Raw genomic sequence first — 22,344 nt, 5'->3', positions numbered from 1 at the left:
CTGCTATGTCTCCTGTTGCTAATTAACTAAATAGAAGACATATTAGGAAATTTCTACTTACCTTTCTGGCTTGATCATTATCTTCTATTTGCCCCAAATCTCTACCACTGGCCTGTGCAATTCTTTTTCCAGAGACCAAGTTCCCTACCATCACAGAGGCAGGGCCAATTTCTAGAATAAATCAGAGATATGTTAAATGCAATAAAAATTCTCTGCTTGTGAATGGAAATTATTTGTATTTCTTCTGTACTACAAATTTTCCTCATTGCTATCCACAGCACAGAATCTCGAGTATATCTCTGTCGATACAAATTTTGGTTGATGTACCTGGAAGACAGGTCTGGATTCACCCCATCTCTACTATATACATATTTAACTGCAGAGCTCATCTGAAACTAGCTTGGTTTTCCCCTCAGATATACGTACTGTAAAAATAATGCAGAACCTCCCTCCTAAGGTAAAAAAAACTTACCCAAATTCTTGGTTTCTCTTGATTCACAATCCGTTTTTAACTACTCGTTGTTCTTCTAAATTTGCTCTTTAGTGTCAACTATCTTCTTTCTCTTTAACAAACTCGGCTTATTTAATAATAAACAGCCTTATTTGGAGGCTGTTTTTCTGTTTCAGTCTCAGTTCATATACTTTAGACACAAGTGACCAGGACTATGAGAAGCACGTCAGCTGTGGCCTTTTAGAGCAGCAGAAATTTTACCTTTACTAATGAAGAGCATTTTACAGCATTTTTCCTTCTGAACATATTCTGCATAGATGCTGCCTAGTATACTTAACATGAACAGCTGATGGAGTTGATTCTCACCTCCATTAACAGTTATTTGATTTCCCTCTTTACTGTACCATAAGCACACACTAAAAGCCACAATTCATTTGCTCCCACTCATCTTACCTGGCTGTTTTTGCCTTGGTTTTGGCAGATTTGTTACACATGTGTGGGGACACATCAGCACGTTACAAGGATGCAGCGATCCTTCCAAGAAAAGCTGTTTGGTTTCTGACAGGTGTATTCCTCCCAGCGGCGTCTTGGGGAGTGTGTTGGCTGGTACCAGAGCTAAGCAGTAGACGCCCACTTGATGAATACTGTCAATAGCCTAAAACAAGCAGGAAGTCAATTCTAATGAAAGGCTAATTTTTCATCATTATAATAAACGTGTTATTCTGAATTGCTGCATTAAACAACCCTGATAATTAACTGAGAGTAGAAAGACACTTCAGCAGTGCCTGTGATAAGGAGGTTCTTTTCATTGGGAACAGGTGGATGGAAATGTAACGCTGATGTTGTTACACTCATTCCAGAAGATAAAAAAGGCATACAAAAGCCTAGTGCCAAACACATGGAAATCTATTAAGAAATGCACTCCTCAGACAAATGATAGTAGTACCCTGAAGATTTATCACTAGGATGTCTGAGAATTCATGTGAAACAGATCTGAGTCTGCACACTTCTCAGAATTAACGTTCAAAGGCTTCCTATCAACTTAACATCCAGTCCATCCTGTGGAGCAAAGAAAAATGGTGAATGCTGCACATGTATCACATGCAGCTACTGATGTATGCAGCTTATGAATTTTTAATTTGCTAAGATAAAAACTGTTTTGCTCCCTGATTACTCTTAGAAGATCCTCAGGCAGGAATGGGAACTTATTCAATATAAAGGAAAACTACACAGGCACTGACTTGAAACAAAATCTTTTGAATGCAAACCTGAAAAATAAGGATTTTTGAATCTTTAGCCATGTTCTCCGTCTGAAAAGTGGAGTCAACTGCATCAATTTCAAAAAATCAGTCATGTTCAGTATCTATGTAATTCATCTAGCTAAACATGAATATGCATGCTCTTACATTTTAATTCCATTCACATTTTAACTGGTTATTTTCCTTACACTGGGTGCAAAAATTGCAGCCAGTGAGTTAGAAAAACAACTTCTGACATCCAAACAGACTGGGAATCAAATTACAGACAGCATTTCTAATGAGAAGTTAAATGTTCAGAAATATAATTGACTTAACTTGCATCTGAATTTTTAACCACGAGAAATGTGAATGCATACATTTGTTGCTTTAAAGACGCAATCTATATTCTGACAATCAAATAATGATTTATAGTTATGTACTTAAGTTTAGACCAATAAATTATTGATTACTTCTATAGTCACTCTAAATAATGTTTTGCTTTTGTCTTGTCTTTGCTTTATTTTTATTGATTTGATTGTAAAGAATAATAAAGTAGTTACTTGTTTTACAATCATTGCAGTTTTAATAGTGGTAGATCTCATGGCAGTACAGGATCACCTCACTGCTGGTCTACATTCCCCCTACGTTAAAAATGAGCAATAGTTAGATATGCAAGACTGCCAGGAAGCAATGTCTCATGTATCCAGCAGAAATCTGAAGCATCAAATCCCAATCATAATGTTATTTGTAGGTTTCTGAAGGGCAGTGATAAATCACAGGGTCCTCACTTGAGATTAGCTTGAAAGAAAACTATCATAGGGTAAGCAATTAATTAAAGCACATCACAGTGTGGCTCCTAGGAGTGCGTGGAGAGCAATGCTCAACTCTGGAGGGATGAGGGCTGTTATACATGAGTGACTTCCACACTGTTTGCTTCGGTAGCTACCTCTGTGGCACACAACCTGAAAAAATGCCATGGATCATTCAGAACTGTCACCTTTCCCATTCTGGAATTTGGCACACTGCTGAAGATGATGAACGACTTTTCACAGAGATGTGCACTGATGAACTAAACATTGAAATTTTGAGAGAAGGGTACAAGTCAGCTTTTTAAAACTGCTGGTATTTATGTCTGCTGATGAGATAGCTTAGTTTTTGAAATGATTTAAGCCAGGCGGTAAATAGAGTGCCTGAGATCTTTGTCTTTTTGTTTCATTGAGAAAACTGATTAGAGATGCCAGAACTTGCACCAAGTCCGTATCTGCTATGTTGTTCAAGAAAAGAAAACTTCATACTCTGAGAATATTCTCTCTCCTGGTGCTATGTGCCTTGTGTGATTCACGAGACGGCCGGAAGGGGATTTCTTGCAATAGGTGTCCTCTATGCAGATAACCTTATCATAGATGCCTACATCTGAGCTAATGAATCCCTTCCCTTCATTGCAGTGGAAAGAAAAGTCATTTTTAGGTTGTTTCTCAAATAGTTTACTTTACCATGGTGCACTAGAGACATAATTCTTTCCCGTTCATTAAAAAGAAATCTGGAGATCTAGTTCATTCTGTATATACACTTTTGATAAAGTCAACTGCATAACGTTCCCTTTCTTTGTTTAGTAAGACTATGTTAGCTTTTAACAGTAAGTATACATACACTCATTCACCACCTTTTTGTAGTAATGAATCACTATATTCTCATGACTACATGGTACTGGCTTTTTGCTATTGCTTGCTTCAAGTCTTCCTTGCTTTCTTGTAGCATTTTAGTTATGTTTTACACATTGGACATATGTGGTTTGGGCAGGAATTGTCACCCAGAAGAAGATTATTTTGTGCTTATTAGGTAGTTAGAAGTGTGACCGAAGCAATGCTCACAATTGCTCAAACACGAATGCCAGGTTACTTTGAAGGTTTAAATGTTCAATTAAAAAAAAAGAAATTAGGAAAAGCAGCTTCCAAACATACATTAAGAGCATTACCTGCAGGACTCTACTCATCCACTGAAAACTGTCTTCCTCCGTGGAATCTGGCCTTTGCTCAGCAACAATAACTATCCTTTCATCATGCAGCACACTCACTGAAAACACTGCTATCCTATAGGAGAGAAGGAAGGAAGAGTATTTATTGCTAGGATAGATGACAATAAGATCCTTCTAAACCAACTCTCTGTAGCAATATTTTGTTATTTATTACTCAGAGGATTGGTGCTTTCATAAGCATTTTATTTAAGGGGAAAAAAACAACAGTTTTAGAAAACTTCTGAAACAGGTATATAGAATCTCGTTCTGAACTCATTAGTAAGGCAACAATAACAGCAGAGCTCAAGAAGTAAACCTTCTTAGGATAAAAACAGAACTAAATTTGTGTCACACCAAGGCTGCTTTTAAGCAGTTATTCAGCAGCACAAACACCTTCTTCAGCCATATCTTAGAAACAAGTAATTGCAACAACTTCAGAATTAATCAGTTATTCTACTGGAAACTTTTAAAATGACAGTTTTGGATTTCAATATTTAAAGCCTATCTCAGCTATGACTTAGGTTTTCCTCTGCTGTCTCCTGCCTCCGGCCATATAAACAGTAATTTAGAGAAAATGCAAAGAAATTTCACAGCATCCCTATTTTATCAACAACAGAAAGCCTTGTGCAGATTAGGAACTACCTTTTGGAAGCATTTTGGGTCACTTACATCTAATCTAAGCAAAATAGGGACTTCTACTTAAAGTAAGAAAAAGGATCAAACCTGCCCCTGTAGACAAATTTCATTGGTTCCACTGCGAGTGCTGTTGCTACAATGTCATCAGCATTATGTCTTCTTCCACTGACAACCATCAAACCATCCATTTTGCCAATAACAAAGACAAGTCCACCTGGTCCTATAAAGCCTAGTAGTCCAGTCCTTATAAAAGGATATTCAGTGATAGGGCCACCAGAACTGGTCATAGGAAACACCTGTAAGACACAAAAACACAGTTTTTCTATTCTATATACTAAAATGGTACTGCTTAGTACCATGCTTATTTCAGGCGTGGTTTTTCAGAGAGGTCCTTTGGAATAAAGTAAATAAGCCTCTGATGATGCTCTTTTATCTTCTCTAACCAAAAACAGAACACTGAGAAACTCCTGTGCTACAGTGTATAATTCCCAGTACTTGAGGTTTGGCAAAGATCAGTCTCACTTTGTTTACCAAACACATTTTTCCTAGCTATGGCTTGTAAATAATTTCTGACCTAAATCAATCTATCAGTCAATCAGTCAAGGTAAATAGTACTGAATTAAAAAAAAATAAACAAACATGTTGCACTAAGCAAAACTAATCAGAGGTGCTATGCACAGAGCAGCTCAGTAAGTAAACTGCAAACATGACAGTAGATGCTCTTTTCAGTATCTCATACTCGATTTCAATGTAGTAAAGAGAAATAAACAGGCTAGAAGTAAAGCTATTTTTAGGTACTGTATTTTAATAACTCTTGATGCCATTTATCTAAGGTCAATTAAATCTTCACAGGACCTCTGTTTAATGTCAAAAAATGAAAAAAACATTCCTCTACAGTAACTCTAATCTTTTGAACACCAAAAGTAAAGATGACTTCCATGGGATACTTTCTACGCAGGTCAATTTATCCTGTTTTTCTCATTCCAGCTAGCTCAGCATTATTCTTCTGGTGAGCTACTTGGATTGCATTCTGACACAAGCACACATTCCTACCATCTTTTCTTAAAAAACTGAAAGTCTAAATGTAAGTTATTATGACAATGACAGGTGGAAGACCGTGAGTACAAAAAGTCCTTCAGGGCTCATCTGAAAATAAAGGTCAAATTCTGCTGCCAGATGTTCACAGGTGACTCCTCCTGAGCAGATTTAAAGCTTATACACCCTCAGCCATAACTCATCTTGGCAACACAAACCTCAGTCTGTTACCTGCAACACAAATTACACCATAAAAGAGAAGAGTATCCCACTTGCTGAGAGTTGTTAAGAACTTGCATAACTTCAAAAATGAGTAGTCCTGCTGACTCAGTGGTAATTTATTTGCTTACCATTTGGAATAACTCTAAATGTACTGTTCAACTGCAGATCTAGCTATGAATTATGAATGATTTTATAATTACAGCAAGTACTCCAGAATGAATGTAAGTACCTTTCTATTCTGAAATATGTCAAATATGAGATTATCATTCACAATGGGTACTGCTAATTGCTCTTGTAGCACAGTAATCAGCAATCTACAAATTTCAGGTCACAGTAGCATAGTAGGATTCTTGGCATCAGTAGCAGAATGGAGGATTATATCTATCAGCATCCATTAATTATTAAATGTACAATGTTCACAATATTCAGTTCTGCATAAGGAAAGCTGAAACCATTTTGCAGGAGATACTAGCCATGTGTAATCCATAAAATACAGTAATATTAGAAAGAACATTTGTTAACAGAAATACACTTCTCTTTTCCTCAACTATTTAAAGAGAAAATAATGAGAACATGAATGAATAAAAGTCTCAGCTGAATATTTTTCATTGTTTCTCTGATTTGTCCACCATTTCATATTGGCTTCAACAGAAATTAATGAGAACGAGTGAGCAGGTACAACAGAGCTGTCAGTACAGCAGTCTACGCTGCTGCTGAAACGTACCAGAAGACAGACCACACAAAGCACAAAGGTTTTCACCTTAGGCTGTTCAAATAAAAGCAGGTGGGGGGCACTAATTAGGAGAAGTTATCTTCACTATTCAGATACGTCTCGAAGGTTGTGTCTGTCAGGTTTCTGTATAAATGCAGGCTTTAAAGGCTGGGTGGCAGAAATGATGGAGACTGCTTTTAAGGACATACAGCAGCTCTCCTACTGCTTGCAACAATCCATACATTATTACCTTTCGAACTTCGCCTTTTTTCCTGATTTCCTTGTGACTGTTTCAGCACCTGGTATCTTCTTCCAAAATTAAAGAAAAAGCTCCTCACAGCCAGAACTAAGCCCACAAAACAATCTGTTTTTGCACTTAATGAAATGGGATTCAGTGAGGATTATCTGCTGCAGTCCCAAATCACAAGCACTGATTATTGCTGATATTCTAATATTGTTACTGTCAATATTTTAAGTGAAATATTACCCTTAGAAAGTTAAAAAAAAATATTTTACATAGAATTTTTGCCAGCTTACCTCAAAAGTGTTTTTAGTCATGCCCGAGAGTCCATAATATGATGTACCCGTTGCAATAGCACATACACATAGTTCTCCTATTTCATCTGTTTTACAGAGCTGAGGAATTCCATCTGGCTTTACTGAACACATTATAGCTAGGGAAAGAGCAAATGACTTTAAAATATATTATAAAACTAACTATAGTATAATATAAACTTTGCATGACACTGTGGTGGAGTTCAGATAAGTAAATTATATTTAGTCACTAACCAACAATCTGTCTCTCAAACTCTAAGATGCTGAATACCTCTAATAAAATGTTACTTGCATTACATATAATATTTACAAAAAGAATGCAAAGACCTTTATGTAAACTCAATCATTTAACTGAAAACAAAACCTAACCTCCCTTGCTACCTAAAACCTCAGCTGATTTGTAATATTGTTGTGAAGTGTAACTATGTTCCCAGTTTTGCATATCAAAGAACAGACTTGGTGCAGTCAGAGCAAAATGAAATACTCCACAGGCATTCTTGACAATAATTACACTGCCAGGGCAGCAAGCATCCAGGAAATACACTTCTCACTAAGCAGCAAGTAACACCATATGAAATATCAGCATGTTAGAGCAGACTAGTCCCACTGTTTCACTGAGAATTTATCAGAGCTCAGACTGGTCTTGCAGGACTGAGGAGACAACCAGAGCTGAACAGGAGGGGTTAGAAAGCACTGGTCTGAGGAAGAAACATCATTTTGTGTGTAAGCCACACAAATAAGAGTCAGGTATGCTGCTACAGCTGGAGCAGGAGTCAAGCAAGTGTGACTTCATAGCTGGGGAGATGAACAGGGGAGACCAACAATGCGCCAACGTATCTTTAAATACGAGCATGAAGAGTCTTTAATGACCTTTCTCTCACTCCAAGGACGATCAAGAGTGTGCACTTTTCTCAACACTATTAGAATATAGTATGAGGTGCAAGGCAGTACATCTATAATAATATCTGATATGATCGCTATTAGACAACAATCCATCTTCCTGTATTTTAAGTTGCTCAACTGAAATGTTTTAAGATGCATAATTTATGTTTTATTCACTTGACATATAATAGACATTCAATAGGCACATATGAAAAACTACAGTATTACCCTTTTCTAGTCTCCATAACTTACTGCTAAAAATTTAGCTGTTATGAAGAATCTTATCTTTTTAGAAGCACTGGCTTCAGTATCAATCTATCAACATGAACTGTTCACTTATACTTTCTCTTGCTGATGACTGAGTGATAGCTCAATATTTTTGGAGAAATATTCTGCAAGCCCTCAGATAGCAATTTGGTTGACCCATAGCATAGGTTATAGAATTTTCTCAACTTGTTCTATTTTCTGTACCTCACAGTTAAGAAATTGATGTTTTGATCTGATGTGAGGCTGTTCAAAGCATGCCGTTAATGTGGAAAGAGATCTACAGAAGTAAATACAGATAAGAAATCTTGGTTTTCCAAACCATAATTTCATAAGGTAAGGCTTTTAGTCTAATTTTTTTTTCAAATACGTGCAGTCTGATCCTAAAGCTTTCTATGACTTACTACGTAAGTACTTAAATTAATGAATTGACTCACAGTGAGTTCCAAACAAAACTCTTTCAATCCTTACCTCCTGGCATCACTAAGCCAACATCCTGGACAGTCAGAACAGACAGCTTTTCTTCAGAGTCCACCCGAATCACTCCGTATGTGAGACCATGCATGGACAGAACTCCTCTGCCTGGTGGCTGATTGCTGTCATCTGTTGGCCTGCAACCATGATTTATAACATCATGCACCATCAGGCAGATGTAAGCATTTACTTAATGGGTTAATATTGAAAACACTCCTCTATTTGCGAGTTTAAAATAGTGGTTTTTTTCCCCATTTTCAAGTAATCTAGCAACTCTCCCACTCAGTAGTTACCCCCACATATGGGGTTGCAGAGATGAAAGTAATTCCTAATATTCACATAAAAAGATTGTATTTGTTTTCAAATAGATTTACAGTCTGCTTGATTAGCCAAGGAAAGAGCTTTTGACTTATTTAAAAAATATGGAAAGGCCATGTAGACAGAGTAGAAGACAGCTGCATTCTAAATATTTGGAAATAATTAGTAAATAATTTGACAAAATCTCTGCATATTACTTGCTTACTTAGGGGCAACTTAGAATTAGGAAACAAAGCTCACCTGGCAGAATAAAAGCCTACCTCTAGCATGCTGGTAATAAAGCCAAGATCAGAATGCAAATCTTTTATCTTTAACTCACAGATGAGATTTCCCACTCAAAATACTTAAACACTTTCAATTACTAAGCAGAAGAAATTAGATTTTAATAGATTTACTGCCAAATATCTGTAGAAACTGCAAGGATTTCATCATCTTTATTTTAGTGCATGTAATTTAATTATTCCTATTTTAACTTACCCCTGAAAATGAAAACAAATTGCTATTTCATCAGTCCTGGTCAAAATGCTGTGGATGCAATTACTCAGTAACACCTCAGTTTGCTCACATTCACTACTGATGCTCCGTACAGACTCACAGCATTAGCACAAGCTGTCAGCTTGTTTCAATATAAAACCCCTTGCTGTATCAGTGAATACAATGATTACATATATAGAGTGTGGCTTGAGCAAGCAAATGTTGACATACGCTGACTATTAAGCCAGAGGAATGTGTCAAGACTTTTCATGTCTGGAAAGATTCTTATACTGTCCTGTATTTTGAAAAGCATAACTGGAGGCTAACATGATGCTGATTTGAGTATGGATAATGCATCCACATAGAGCAGCTAGACTCCAGCTATTTTCAAAGTCTATAAACTTGTCAATAGTCCCTTCAAGATTCTGCATTTTTCCTAAGTAGTCCATCATAACACAATGATTTCATCACAGACAATGTCCTTTCATGTGACATTTCTCCTCTAATGTGCTTGAAATACTAGATAGGCCTTAGCCTTAGCCCATGTTCAGATAAGCACTATAAATTTCAATTAATACATTTTACAAGGCATATTTCTCAAGTGACATTGTCAACACAGAAGGATGTGGGCACTCTTGAAAATGCATTAGAGCATAACAAATAGTGCTAGCAAAAGAGCAACTGTGATAAATAACACTCTCATCATGTCAAAAGAACTTTCAGCCACATTAATTGATCAACTTCTTCTCATTCTTGCTCCTCAAAAAGCCCATTTTATTGCTCAGGACATCTTAAATATATAAAAAGAGAGTACTGGTCTCCTGCAGGCACATAAGATGTTCACAACCTGCTGCAAGTGGAGAACACCTAGACTTTTCTCACACACATTTTTTTGTGTTACTTATCACATACAAAGGCTGCTAAAAATAAAAGAGTGGATGCAGCCCTGAAAGGCACTGGCTGATTCCTTTGATTAATTTAAAAAAAAATCAGTAAATTTTAAAATAAGTTATTTTTATTTAAATAAAAGGCAAGGTGTGCAAGAGAGAGAAGCTAGAAGCACGTGGCCAGTTAGGATCTAGTTGGGCCTATTCAATAGAGCTGCCTTTGGTGTAGCCTAGGCTGAGGTGACAGCTTTCCCAGGTGAACATGGAGCACAGCACAATGGAAGCAGAAGAATTTGGTGCCTAGGACAGGTATTCCAGAGCTGTCATTTTAGAGTATGCAAGTAGTTCAAGGTGGATCCCTCAGCCAGTCAGTTAGCTCAGCTTGAGCCTCCTCTTGGAGGCAGGTAGTTCCCTGACACCAGGAGGGAACAGGGAGGAACAAGGTGTAGGTGTGAGGTGGGGAGCTAAGCACCTAGCAGCACAGCAGGCAGCCTGTTAGAAAGCATCCTGTGAGCCACAGTCCTGCCGTGCAGCAGCCTCTATTTTGTCCTGTTTGTGAAGTCCACAAGGGTTTTCTTTACACACTCCATATTTTTCATGTCAGATTTGGAATTCTATCACACTGCTTCCTAGGTAAACAAGGGTATAATTCCACCTATTCCATATGCTAAGTACATTTAGCATAAGCCAGACAAACCTACCCCTTTAGTTTCCTCAGCCATGCAATAAGGACATTTATCTACTTCAAAGTTGCTTTGTTCATACTGAGTAGCTATAGAGCATTTTAAGAACTGTTATGACTACCATTTAGAGATACAAATTATTGCCACTTTTTGTCATTTGTTAGAATGGCAACAGGCATGTACTTTTGCACTCCCTTAAGCAAGCAGGTTCAGACTCCTATGCAGTAAACCAAATGGGAATACCATAAAGAATTATTTGCATGAGACATTCCTTTAAATATTAGGCTTTATGATTCATCTCTAAAGGTAAAGTACCTATTAGTCTATTACTGACTGTCTTTCTCTAAACTACAAGTGTATTTCAACAGAGAATTGGTTTTGTTACCCCTCCTTGCAGGAAGATCAGTAGAATTACACCACAGATCTTAAAAGTCAGAGCATTAACAGGGAGCTCTCTGGATCTGTGCTCTGCGGGGAGTCATTTTAAAGCGTACTTCAGCTGTAACTCTTTGGAACTTGTATGATAATGACTTTACTGTTGCTGGAGATGGCTTGAATAAAATGAAAAATACTAAAGCTCACAAGTTCAGCTAGCATTACCCTGCCATTATCCAGACTTCAAAAAAAAAAGTGGGTATGTGCTCAATAACATTCTCTGTAATAAAAATGTCTTTGTAATTACTTACTGAAGCACTGAAGATAAAAATGCTCTTTTTTGAATTATCAGCTATTTTATGTGCTAATTTATTTATTTTTTAATGTAAGCTCTCAATGCTAGTTAATTTGAAAATGAATCTCTAGTGCTTCACATGGATCTAAGCATAGAGTTTAAGTCTAGAAAGGGCAAACCACCCACTGCTCACTGAGTCGCAGTGAGTTCTCCCACTGCATAACCTGTTATCTGGGGGCAGATTTTCCATTTCTACTACAGGAAATGAAAACTCTGACTCATTAATCAATGCTCAGAATAAACAATGTATGCTGCACATGAAAGCAACAGTTACTTCCAAGGGTGAAGGAAGTGAAGAGCTGTGCAGCCTACAGCAGAGAAACCCAACACATGGGAAACACAACTCACTCCTTACTACTCGCTGAGAATGGGGGAAAAGCTATTGGAGCTGAGCGATGGGCTCTTCAAGGCAGTGCAGAAGGAAAACTGACCTGGGCAGGATAAGTCACTGACAGACAGCTTTCAGGCATTGCAGGTTAATAATGTGGCCAAAAGGTAACCACATTCTTGGCGTTGTGTCTTTCTTCCTCTGATGTTTTCTTGGAAAGCTAACTGAAAATCTGGTTACATTTCACTTAATATAATTTAAGCTTTGTGGCAGGAAGTATTTTACTTAGTTCTATTACAGTGCTTTACAGTTTTATACTTCATGTTTCAACATGTGAAAAAAAATCATAAATGGTGATAGAAATCTGAACTTAAAAACAAAGTGCCTTCTGTTCTAGGCATTGCTTTTTGAAAATTCTGCCAGAACAGACGAGTTAGGGTATTTACTGTGTCTTACAACACCTCGCAACTGGTGGCTGCTTTATAAGGATATTCCTGTACATAATGCTTAATAGTTTTATTAGAATTTCTCCAATTTATTTTTAGGCACAAACCCCACAGACTCTAAGGGCATTTCTAGATGATTATTAAGAGTTTATGACAGGTTATAAAGTGCTAGTTAGACAAAAACAATCTGCACAAAGCCATAACTCTCTTTAAACAGACTGGTTTAAAGTACAATTTTCCTTAATAGTAATTCCATTTAAGATCCCATGTTTTAACTAATTTTATGCTTACAATGGCATTTTCCCATTTCTTTTTACAGAATTAGCTTTTGGATTTCAGTCTATTTAAAATTAGACATAATTACAGGAACAGGAATGTTATAAAGTGTTCTTTATACAGTAACTTAAAATTACTAAGTTTTAACTAGCTTGAATTACTAAACTACAAATGACTGTATGTCCGTTTAGACAAAAACAAAATGAAAACTAAAAACATCACTCAGAAGTTAAGCAAGGAGATTCAATCTTGAATGCATTTTTTGTTTCTTTTCACATTAGCACACATCATGTACAGTGAGTTTGTTGCACTGTGTAACACAGTACCTTCGGATAGCCACAGTGAGAGCTTCTGGTGAACTAGCGCAGGGACAAATGACCTCCTGTCTCAGACCTTTGCTTTGGAAGACATTGAGAAATGCATCACAGGAAGAAATAGACCCTGAGGGAAGGAAAAAAATAATCAGAGGAGAAAGCATAGTCTGATTTCTAAAGTGATGCTATTCAAATTGCAAACTTGTTATTCAATATGTTAGGCTTTTCTGAATGAAAAAATTTAAAAGAACCCACTAGGAAAGGAGCCTTACCTGATACAACTATATGTATGTGTATACATTGAATAAATACTAATTTTTTACCATAAAATCCTTTACACAGAAAAGCCATTAATGCCAGATTTATAACATGAATGTCATTACAATTTTTCTTTTTAGGATGAGGCAAATGAAAGATTTAATTCAGAAACCCAAAGCAAGCTCCTGCAAAAATGAAAACACCTATGCCTTGATATCTTAAATAGTGAAGAGAAACAGTTTCTACAAGTACTTTTCAAGGAGTGATCCTGATGTGGTTCTCAAGACTAGCATAATTATTCCCCCAAAATTCTCAGTTCAGTCTGTATCTGTAAGCCATCATTCAGAAAAAATGTTTTGATCCTCTCTAAAACTTAAGGTTATTTACTTCAATTTTTGTACATGGCTGTCATGTTAAACAAAACTGGATTTGCTGCAACTTACGTTATGCGGAATATCAAGTTTGCTTCAGGATTAGCTAAAGAAAAATATATTTTAAAAAAATTCAAAATTAATTACTGTTTCAATAAATATCAAATAGTTTGCAGACAAACCTTATACTTTGTTAAATATTTTAGCTATGGTAATTGAAACTATAGAAGCAAGATGGAAAACATTCCCTATGCTCTGTTGGACTGCAGAAGCATCACTTACATGGGTTGGCACCATCAGCCACTATGAGCATTCGCAGTGAGGAAAGGTTGATGTCTCTCTGATCTCGATGTGCCACCAATGCCCAGTGCATGTCTCTGGATTTTACACAGGCAACTTTTGCTGCAACAGGAATGGGAAGATTTCTGATGAACCATGTCAAAGCTCTACAGCAGTAAAAACAATTTGTTCTTTTGATTTTGGCCTTCAAATATACTTTTGTATATTCTTATTCCTTACCTTTGTATTGACACACTTTCTGTATCCATGACAGTGGATTCACTTTCATTAAGGAATATGGAATACTTATAACATGCATCATGTTCATGACACTCTGAAATCAAATAAGATAAATGGGTTTTATATAACAATAATGACAATTATTTATATTGTTTATGGTCAGAGGCATCTATATTTCTTCCGTGCTTATTTTTATATTCAGCACTGGCATTTATCTTTTCCTATTTAGATATTTACATTAAGAAGAAATGGAATCACCATGTTTGAATGTTTTAATTAATGATTACAGATTTAGACATTTAGACTAATCAGATCATAACTTTGAAGCAGAACAGAAAAAAGTTTTAAATAGGTTTTCTTCCTAAGCAATTGACTTCAAATACAAAAGTAACAGTAAGCACTAAAAAATACATAGATCTATTGGATGAACAACGGTTGCCTGATGGCTGTGTAGGTTACTATCATCCCTGAGCCTGCTATTTTTTGGTATGACTTCTCCCTATATATCCTTCTAAAGAAAATCATCTCCACAAAGACTTGCCAGTGGGAAAAAATTATTTGAAAGAGAGTAGACCAAGAAAGTGAACTCATGGATTAAGCAGGGACCAAATTATTTTAATATATAAAGAAAGATGACTTCTTTTTTTTTTTTTTTTTTTTTTTTTTAATTCTGCTCCAGGTAGGTAATTTCCAGTGTTTTTAACAAGGTTACGAGAAGTTGAAGAATGCATAGAAAAAAGAAGCCAATGACAGCGAACAGGTCTCCTAGGCTGAAGCAGTCAATTGCTTTAGTAATTTCTCATGGGTTGCTTTCAAACAGCTTGCTTTTCTTAGCATTTAGAAACATCTTTGGAGGGCAGCATATCTCTCCTTACTGCAGATTGAGTTAAATAAACTATTTCCTTTGGAAAATCTAGGTTTAAGAAAGTTTTACTGACACAGGTTAAGTGTCCCACTGGGCTGGCCATCTGAACAGTACGAACAAGAAATTCACAGCAAGATAAACAGCAAAGGAAGGCACTGAAAAGGCTTTTTACATGTTTGCTTTCAACAATGATATAAATTGTTTGTTCTGCTGTGAGATGTGTATGGACACTAAGCCTAATAGGGTGTTCCAGCTTTACAAGTGTTATTACTGCCCTTAGATATTAGGAGCAACATAACACTGAAAAGTGTGTCAGCTCCCTGGGAATCACAGCATGTATGAACTGTTTATCATGGCACTCCCAAACAGCGACCCTTCAAAACTTGTCAGCTTTTCTTAATGTGATCAGCAAACAGCATTCTGTCATAAATAAAAATATGGCAATTGGCTCCTACATAAATTGATGAAGAGATTCAAACAGCAAGAAGAAAATGTACGCAGCTTAAAGTATGAGAAATGCTTTCATGTTTCCAGAAACACCTATTTGTGGGAGTTTGGATAGACAAGTCAGTGGCAATACAGCTATGCCACTGGACCATATTCTTACAGAGGTAAGTACTAACGCTCTTCACATGTTTCTGCTTTTAAGTCTGATCTGAAAAACATTCACAAACGAGATCAGAACGAGATGGTAAGAAAGGGGCCAGAGTACTCGATATGATCGTAAAAACACTGACATCTTTACTGTGCTCATTACGAGTAAGTGCACTAGCAGAGGATTGTGGGTTTAAGTCATATATTTTTTGCCTTCAAAGCAGAAAATATTGTATTAGAGGAAACTGTAGGACATCCCAGTTTGTGATAGTAGTAGGCATATGAGGTTAGTTTATTTTAAATATTCACAGAAAATAAAAAAACATACTTACTGTAAGAATCCCATGCCATAAACCAACATCCTTCTTGAAATCTAATACATTCACAATTGTTTCAGCTGTCCAAAGAAAACAAAAAGAGTTGATATTTTAGAAAATGGCATCGACTCAAATCAAACACACTCAAAGGAAGGAAACAGAGTGCGCTTCAGTATAACATGACTGATGACCTCAAAGCTTAACATTCACAGTAAGCCTCCACTGTGGGATTTGTCTTGGCTAGGACATTATTTGTCTTTTCTTTGTACCTCTCATAAAGATATTTTAAAAGTACATTTTCTGAAATCAACGAGGAAAAAAAAAACATCTTTCAAAAAATCTGCAAGCTTTTAACACAGATCTGTGCATTAGACAAGAATGCAAATGACAAATCACACAAATTACAACTCATACTTTCCTAAAACAAGGTAAGTGTACTCCATACCTTCTGTGTATCCACATGCCTGGGTCAGGGCTTGGCAGTGCGTCAGCAGTGCAATCCTTGTCACAGTCACCCCGAGCACACTTCCATCTTTACATGTTTTGTACTAAAAAGAATCAAGTAGAGAAAGTCAGTGTATGGTGAAATGCTGCCCCATTTCCATTATTTAATAGTTGAAAATGTTTCTTATTAGGTGAATACTGGGCACATTTAATGATCCTATTTTAAGAAGGCAGAAGTACTGAGAAGGTTGGGATGATTTTTTCAGTCAGGATCTCTCTTCCTGATTGAAGCTTCCCAGGCTCAATATTAGAAATCCATCTGTTGCTGGAATACAGGCATTGGGGAAAAACGATTCTAAGAATTCTGACCATGTTAATGGCTAAAGGACTGGCTAAATTTGGCAGAGAAAAACCTAGTTCAGTCTGCTCAATGTTAACATGTTAGATTTTATAGGCCAGCTAATAAATCTGAACTCCCTTCTGTGACATATATGGCATGGAATAAGAGCTGATGACAGAATCACTGTTGGACTCTATAATAATCTATCTCTCTATATATATTCTGAAAGACACAAGCTGTTTGACTTCTAGAGTATGAGAATAAAGAGAAAGCAGCATAGAAAAGAGGTAGGAGATCACTGCTGATGATCATGGCAATTTTTGCAACTTTATGCAAGAGTTTGAAAACTATCAGTCCCAATTAAAACAAATTAAACATTTCTCTTTCTCCATAATGAAGATAATCAACAAGACTGAAAATGGACTTATTTCTGTTCCTTGAACCTAGTGTTCTGACTGTGCAAAGGCAGGAAATATCTTTCCTTGGACTTATTCCTTTGAATAGTCATTTAAATTCAGTGCTAACACCACTGAATTCAAAACATTTGAATTTACACAGAAGTAGAAGAATGGAAAAATAATAAGAGAAAAATTAAGCATAACAGCATTGCTAATTTTCCCTTCTTGATGTTGGTCTTATGGGAAGAGTGTGACTCACAAAGCAGTATGTCACAGACAAGCTTTTGAACAAGAAGTTCCTTCTTTTTCAAAGGGTCTGAAGGGTAGGATATGAGAACTGAAGCTTCCTTGTGAAGCTTGCTGTCTGTACATCTCAGTGCTGCTGGGCAAGTACACATTGTGAACGAGACCTAGGTTGGTCAAGGCAAATTTAATGTAATATTGTGACAGTTGCGTAGATGACATAAAACATCAACGTTAAAAACTCCTGAAATACAATTTAACATTTCATTAACTTTTCTGAAATCAATCTACAGGATTTTATTAGAAAATATTACTTACTAACAGACTAACACAGGATGTTCTTCGCTTCTGTGACTAGCAAATGAATAATTATGTTTATCTAATCCAGAAGTGCCATATGCAATGATTCAAAGGAAGATGAGTCTTCATTAACTCACCTCGATGTAAGCTGTGTCATTGTTTGCATCTTTGATATGTGGGAACCAGTCACGAGGAGGCTTGGAGAGATGTTTAGACTCTGTGACAAACCACAGCAGCTTTGGCCAGCCTGAGACACAGTCACAAAGAAAAGTCAGCTATTGTTGAGCTTCTGCAGGACAAGACACAACAAAATTCTTCCCGGCCGAAGTTTTTTCCTGGATATCCACATCACCATTATCTAAACAGTTCTGCTTTTAAACCTCAGTGTAGCATGGAAAAAAAAGATTTTTCAAAATGGCTTTCTTAACACAGCTACCAAGCACTGAGGAGCGCTCAGACAGCCCCGAAGAAATAGCCAGGCAGTTTAAGCTGTTACTGACCCAAATAGTTTATTACTGTGCTCTTACCAGAGGTTACAGTCCCAACCTCTAAGCTATAGGACTGAATTGTCTGAACGCTTCTCATCTACTATAGCACAAAATCTGTTGGCTGACTGTATTTTGGGACTGACGATGGTTTTGGTAGCCCAGCTGAGCTGGCCATGAAGCAAATTACACCCATTGGCAGCTAGAAACAGGGAGCAGCAATGTGTAACAGTGGCACAATAACACACAGCTGGGCAACAGCACCCTAACAGCCGTGGCTGCTCCTGTGGCATGCGATGTGTTATGGGTCCTGGCTGCACGTAAGCTGAATTTAGAATTTAATTTCACCCACTCCAAGTAAACAAATACAATGACTGTTGTAGTAAATTTTAAGACATCCACTGTAAACAAGAGATAGCTTACCTTTAAACTGTGGTATCTCCCCCGTGGGGCTTTTAGGCAGTCCTTTATGGCATGCATCACTTGTCAAGGCCACAGTAACTCCACAGCTCCCAAGCAAAAAGCCTATCTGTTGGCTTCCTGCATCCTGATAGAAGTCAAAATGAAAACAACACACAAAATTGATCAGAAGTGACTGCAGGCTGGAAACATTTTTGTCCTTTGGCATATTATCTTGAGAGGAAAACAGTCTCTTTCCTTGAAGCAATTTAAATGATTAGAAAAACCAATCTGCAAATTGACAACGGCATTCCACAACCTAGATATTTTCTCAGCTCAAACAATATAAATCATACAATATGTTGAAGGCATTAGATGGTGTCTGCTTTCTGAACTGCTCGGAAATAAGAAGTGCCTGAGAGGAGTGGCTGATATACCTGAGGACTGTGCTGCTACCTAGGGGGGCCTGGGCACGCTGGAGACAAGGGAGGAAGAAAGCTCATGAGGTTCAACAAGAAATGCAAAGTCCAGCTCCTGGGGAAGAACAAGGCACCAGGACATGCTGGAGGCCATCCAGTTGGAAAGATTTGTAGAAAAGGATCTGGGGATCCTGGTGGACACCAATTGGACATGAGTCAGTAACGTGCTCTTGCGAAAAGAAGGCCAAGGGCATACTTGGCTGCATTAGGCAAAGCTGCCAGCAGGTCAAGCAAGGCGATCCCTTCCATCTACTCAGCACTGATGAAGCCCCATCTAGTGTACTGTGTCAGATCCTGAGCCCTCCAGTACAAGAAACAAACATATAGAGAAACTTTAGAGAGTCCAACGAAGGGCCACAAAGATGATGAAGGGACTGGAGCATTTCTCCTGTGTGGAAAGCCTGAGAGAACTGGGACTGTATAGCCTGGAGAAGAAAAGATTCAGGGGAAATGTCATCAATTCATACAAACTGAAACATGGGAGGTTCCATCTGAATATAAAGGAATGCCTTTTTACTGTGAGACTAATCAAGCACTGGAATAGGTTGCACTAATGTCCCTGCTTACGCAGTGGGATTGGACAAGATGACATCCAGTGAGGTCCCTTCTAACCTCAACCGTTCTGCAATTCTGTGATTCCATGAAGATTCTAGGAAATAACACAGCTTACAGATACTTCCTCCTGGAGAATGCTTTCAGCTTTAGAGATAATACGGCAGATGCACAGTGGTGACAGTATCACTGTTTGTTGATGTAATCTGATTTGTCAATAAACTTTTCATTGAGTAGCTGTACACACGTTTCAGGAGCACTTCAGATAGTCAAGTGCCCATTAGAGAAAGCACATTATGTTTTACTGTCATCAAGAGGATATGGGCATGGAGGCTAAAAAGTCATGTAACGATTTTCAAGTCTAGGCCATAGTTGTTACTTAAGAGCTGCTGTGCTTCCACGGCAGTATGTCAGCTTTACACACAGTGTCCTGTCATGATTCTTTCATGAACTTTACATCTATCCATTAGGCTCTTCAGCAGAGCAAAGCCATAGAAGTAGATGCATGCACAAGAAGCAACCAGAAATACAAAACAGTTGCCTTAATACATTGATTTATTCAAAGCAAGGCTGCATAATAAAGTCCCAAGGTATATCTGACTAATTTTTACTGCAGATTTTTGTAGTCAAATAGATTAGGCTAAAATGAGGTATCAAGGAGACCAGAGGAAAAATAAAATCATATTTGCTTTCTGAAGCACCTCAAAATACGTATATAGAACCAGAATCACCTAGGTTGGAGTAGACTCAATATCCTTCTTGTAGTGAGATTTGAGCTGAAAATAGAGTTATTTGTGTGAAGCAGTCAAAGATTCTATGTGGGCAATGAAAAAGACTTCCGACTTCAAGCATCGATTCTTGCCCCTTTCAGGGACCAGCTGTCTTTGTCCCTTCTTAGGAATGTAAAACAAACATCCACGGTGCCAAAAAGTGCCTTATAAGTTAAAAAAAAAAAAAAAAGAAATCAAATCATCTACTTATATTTTCAGGACATATAGTTTTCTCAGCAGCATTATTTGCTATTTTGTTAATTAATGTTAAATCTGCTAGTTCGGTGAACTCTCACTTGCCACAAACACCTTAATTTGCTGAATTTTTCAGGGGTGGAAAAAGCCTCAGAGGTCCAACAGTGCCCAGCTGAAACCACTGAACCAGCACAGTCCAACCTGCACAGGCAGGGAGAGAGTTGCCTCCACAACTTACAGCTTGAAACAGCAAGTAGTGAAGGTGGAAGGCAGAAGATACAGCTCAAGTATTACAGCATGAGCTCTGAGACCAAATGCTGGCTTCACAGCTACCATTTCACATTTCCAGATGGCAGAGCACTTGCTGAGGTACAAAAAACGAGGTCTGCTCAGCTTCAGACGATGTCTGCACACACCTAGGGAGATCAAGCCTTCAGATGAAGCAAGATGGAAATCCTCTCTGCTGTAGGGAGCCATTCAAAGTTCTCTAACGACTTTTATTAAAGGTTCCCTGAAGGTTTTCACCTCTACCTGGAGGCAAATTGTCTTCTTGCTGCTGCAGAGAATGATAATTCATTGTCAGGATAAAAAAATGCCACGTGTGGCTGCATTTCAGTATGCAGTTAATGTCATTTCTGTAATGCTTTGTGAGAGGATTTGTGTGAAGGAAAACAATTATGTTCTTTTCTCTGCAAGTGAGAGCGCACATCCTTATCTAATATGGAAGGAAGGAAGAGACAGCCAGTGCAAAGGCTGAGCTGATAAAGGTTACTGCTGTCCAGTTCATGTTCCAGACTGGTTTTAAAATGAGAATTAGGTGGCAACGCTGAACTAATCTTGTGTTTTGTTACAATGCTTATTTGAACTCCATTTGCCTTTGCGCTGACAAGCATTTGCTGGCAAAGAACAAACAGGGCATCCTTCTGGTGCACCAGCACTTTAGAAACAAAAGTGAAAATGAATTGAGAAAACCCTCCATTTAAAACATACAACTATCAAAGACGTTAATAAAAAATTAAACACAAAGCAGATGCAATTTTCACAGCTGGCTTTAAGAGGAAGAAAACAGCTGTCTCATCAGAAAGAGTGCTTTGCTATCTGGCTATGATTTGCATGTGAAATCTACAACTATGAGTGGTTTTAATGTCAAAAAGTCTTAATAAAAGAGGACATTTGTTATTTCTGGCAGGGGGCCATAAAATGGCCTGGGTCGAAAAGGACCTCAAAGATCATATAGTTTCAACCCCCCTGCTATGTGCAGGTCACCAACCAGCAGACCAGGCTGCCAGAGCCACATCCAGCCTGGCCTTGGATGCCTCCAGGGATGAGGCACCCACAACCTCCTTGGGCAACCTGTTCCAGTGCCTCGCCACCCTCTGTGTGAAAAACCTCCTCCTTAAATGTTAGATGTTGGTTCTCTCTAGGAAGCTACAATTTCCTAAACTTGGAAGCATAAAAAGAAAATGCAGAGTCTAAGGGACCATGGATTTATGGTGGCCAACTGAGCAAGGGCCTGTGCCCAGTACACGGCTGCTGCAGAGCATAGGGACCATGATGTAGGCACAGTGCTGATGCACTTCCAGCAGAATGCACCAGGGTTTGGCTGTGGCTGGGGCTGAAAGGCTGTGCCACCAAAAGGAAAAATATAACAATTGTTTTACATCCAGTGCAGGAAGGTGAGTCGTTGTCAGAAGACATTGCATAGAAAATTATATACATAGCAGTATATCAGACACAGTGCAATAATAACTAAAGCAGAGAGGAAACACATTTTATCTCAAGTCCTGAAGATGTCCTAATATGAGAATAAACATTGAGACATATTTCCAATGGAACAAAATTCTGCCATCAAATGAAAGAGTGGGGTTCTTTAAAA

At 37.8% G+C, this 22,344-nt stretch overlaps 1 protein-coding gene across 1 annotated transcript in view; it reads right to left on the bottom strand.

The window, feature by feature from the left end:
- Positions 1-22,344, bottom strand: part of DIP2C (disco interacting protein 2 homolog C) — a gene marked incomplete at both ends in the record, with an annotated part of 288,528 nt that overhangs the window by 57,971 nt on the left and 208,213 nt on the right. Inside the window, 13 exons of the mRNA XM_079538586.1 lie at positions 62-171; positions 905-1,106; positions 3,665-3,779; positions 4,427-4,635; positions 6,846-6,982; positions 8,481-8,620; positions 12,952-13,066; positions 13,851-13,970; positions 14,088-14,181; positions 15,879-15,943; positions 16,309-16,411; positions 17,726-17,835; positions 18,497-18,620. Of these exons, the coding sequence (XP_079394712.1) occupies positions 62-171; positions 905-1,106; positions 3,665-3,779; positions 4,427-4,635; positions 6,846-6,982; positions 8,481-8,620; positions 12,952-13,066; positions 13,851-13,970; positions 14,088-14,181; positions 15,879-15,943; positions 16,309-16,411; positions 17,726-17,835; positions 18,497-18,620 (1,644 nt within the window). The remainder of the gene's footprint in view (positions 1-61; positions 172-904; positions 1,107-3,664; positions 3,780-4,426; positions 4,636-6,845; positions 6,983-8,480; positions 8,621-12,951; positions 13,067-13,850; positions 13,971-14,087; positions 14,182-15,878; positions 15,944-16,308; positions 16,412-17,725; positions 17,836-18,496; positions 18,621-22,344) is intronic.

This window comes from Tetrao urogallus (genome assembly GCF_951394365.1).
Source record: "Tetrao urogallus genome assembly, chromosome: 7".
Lineage (NCBI taxonomy): Eukaryota > Metazoa > Chordata > Aves > Galliformes > Phasianidae > Tetrao > Tetrao urogallus.
This window is presented reverse-complemented; position numbering and strand designations above follow the sequence as displayed.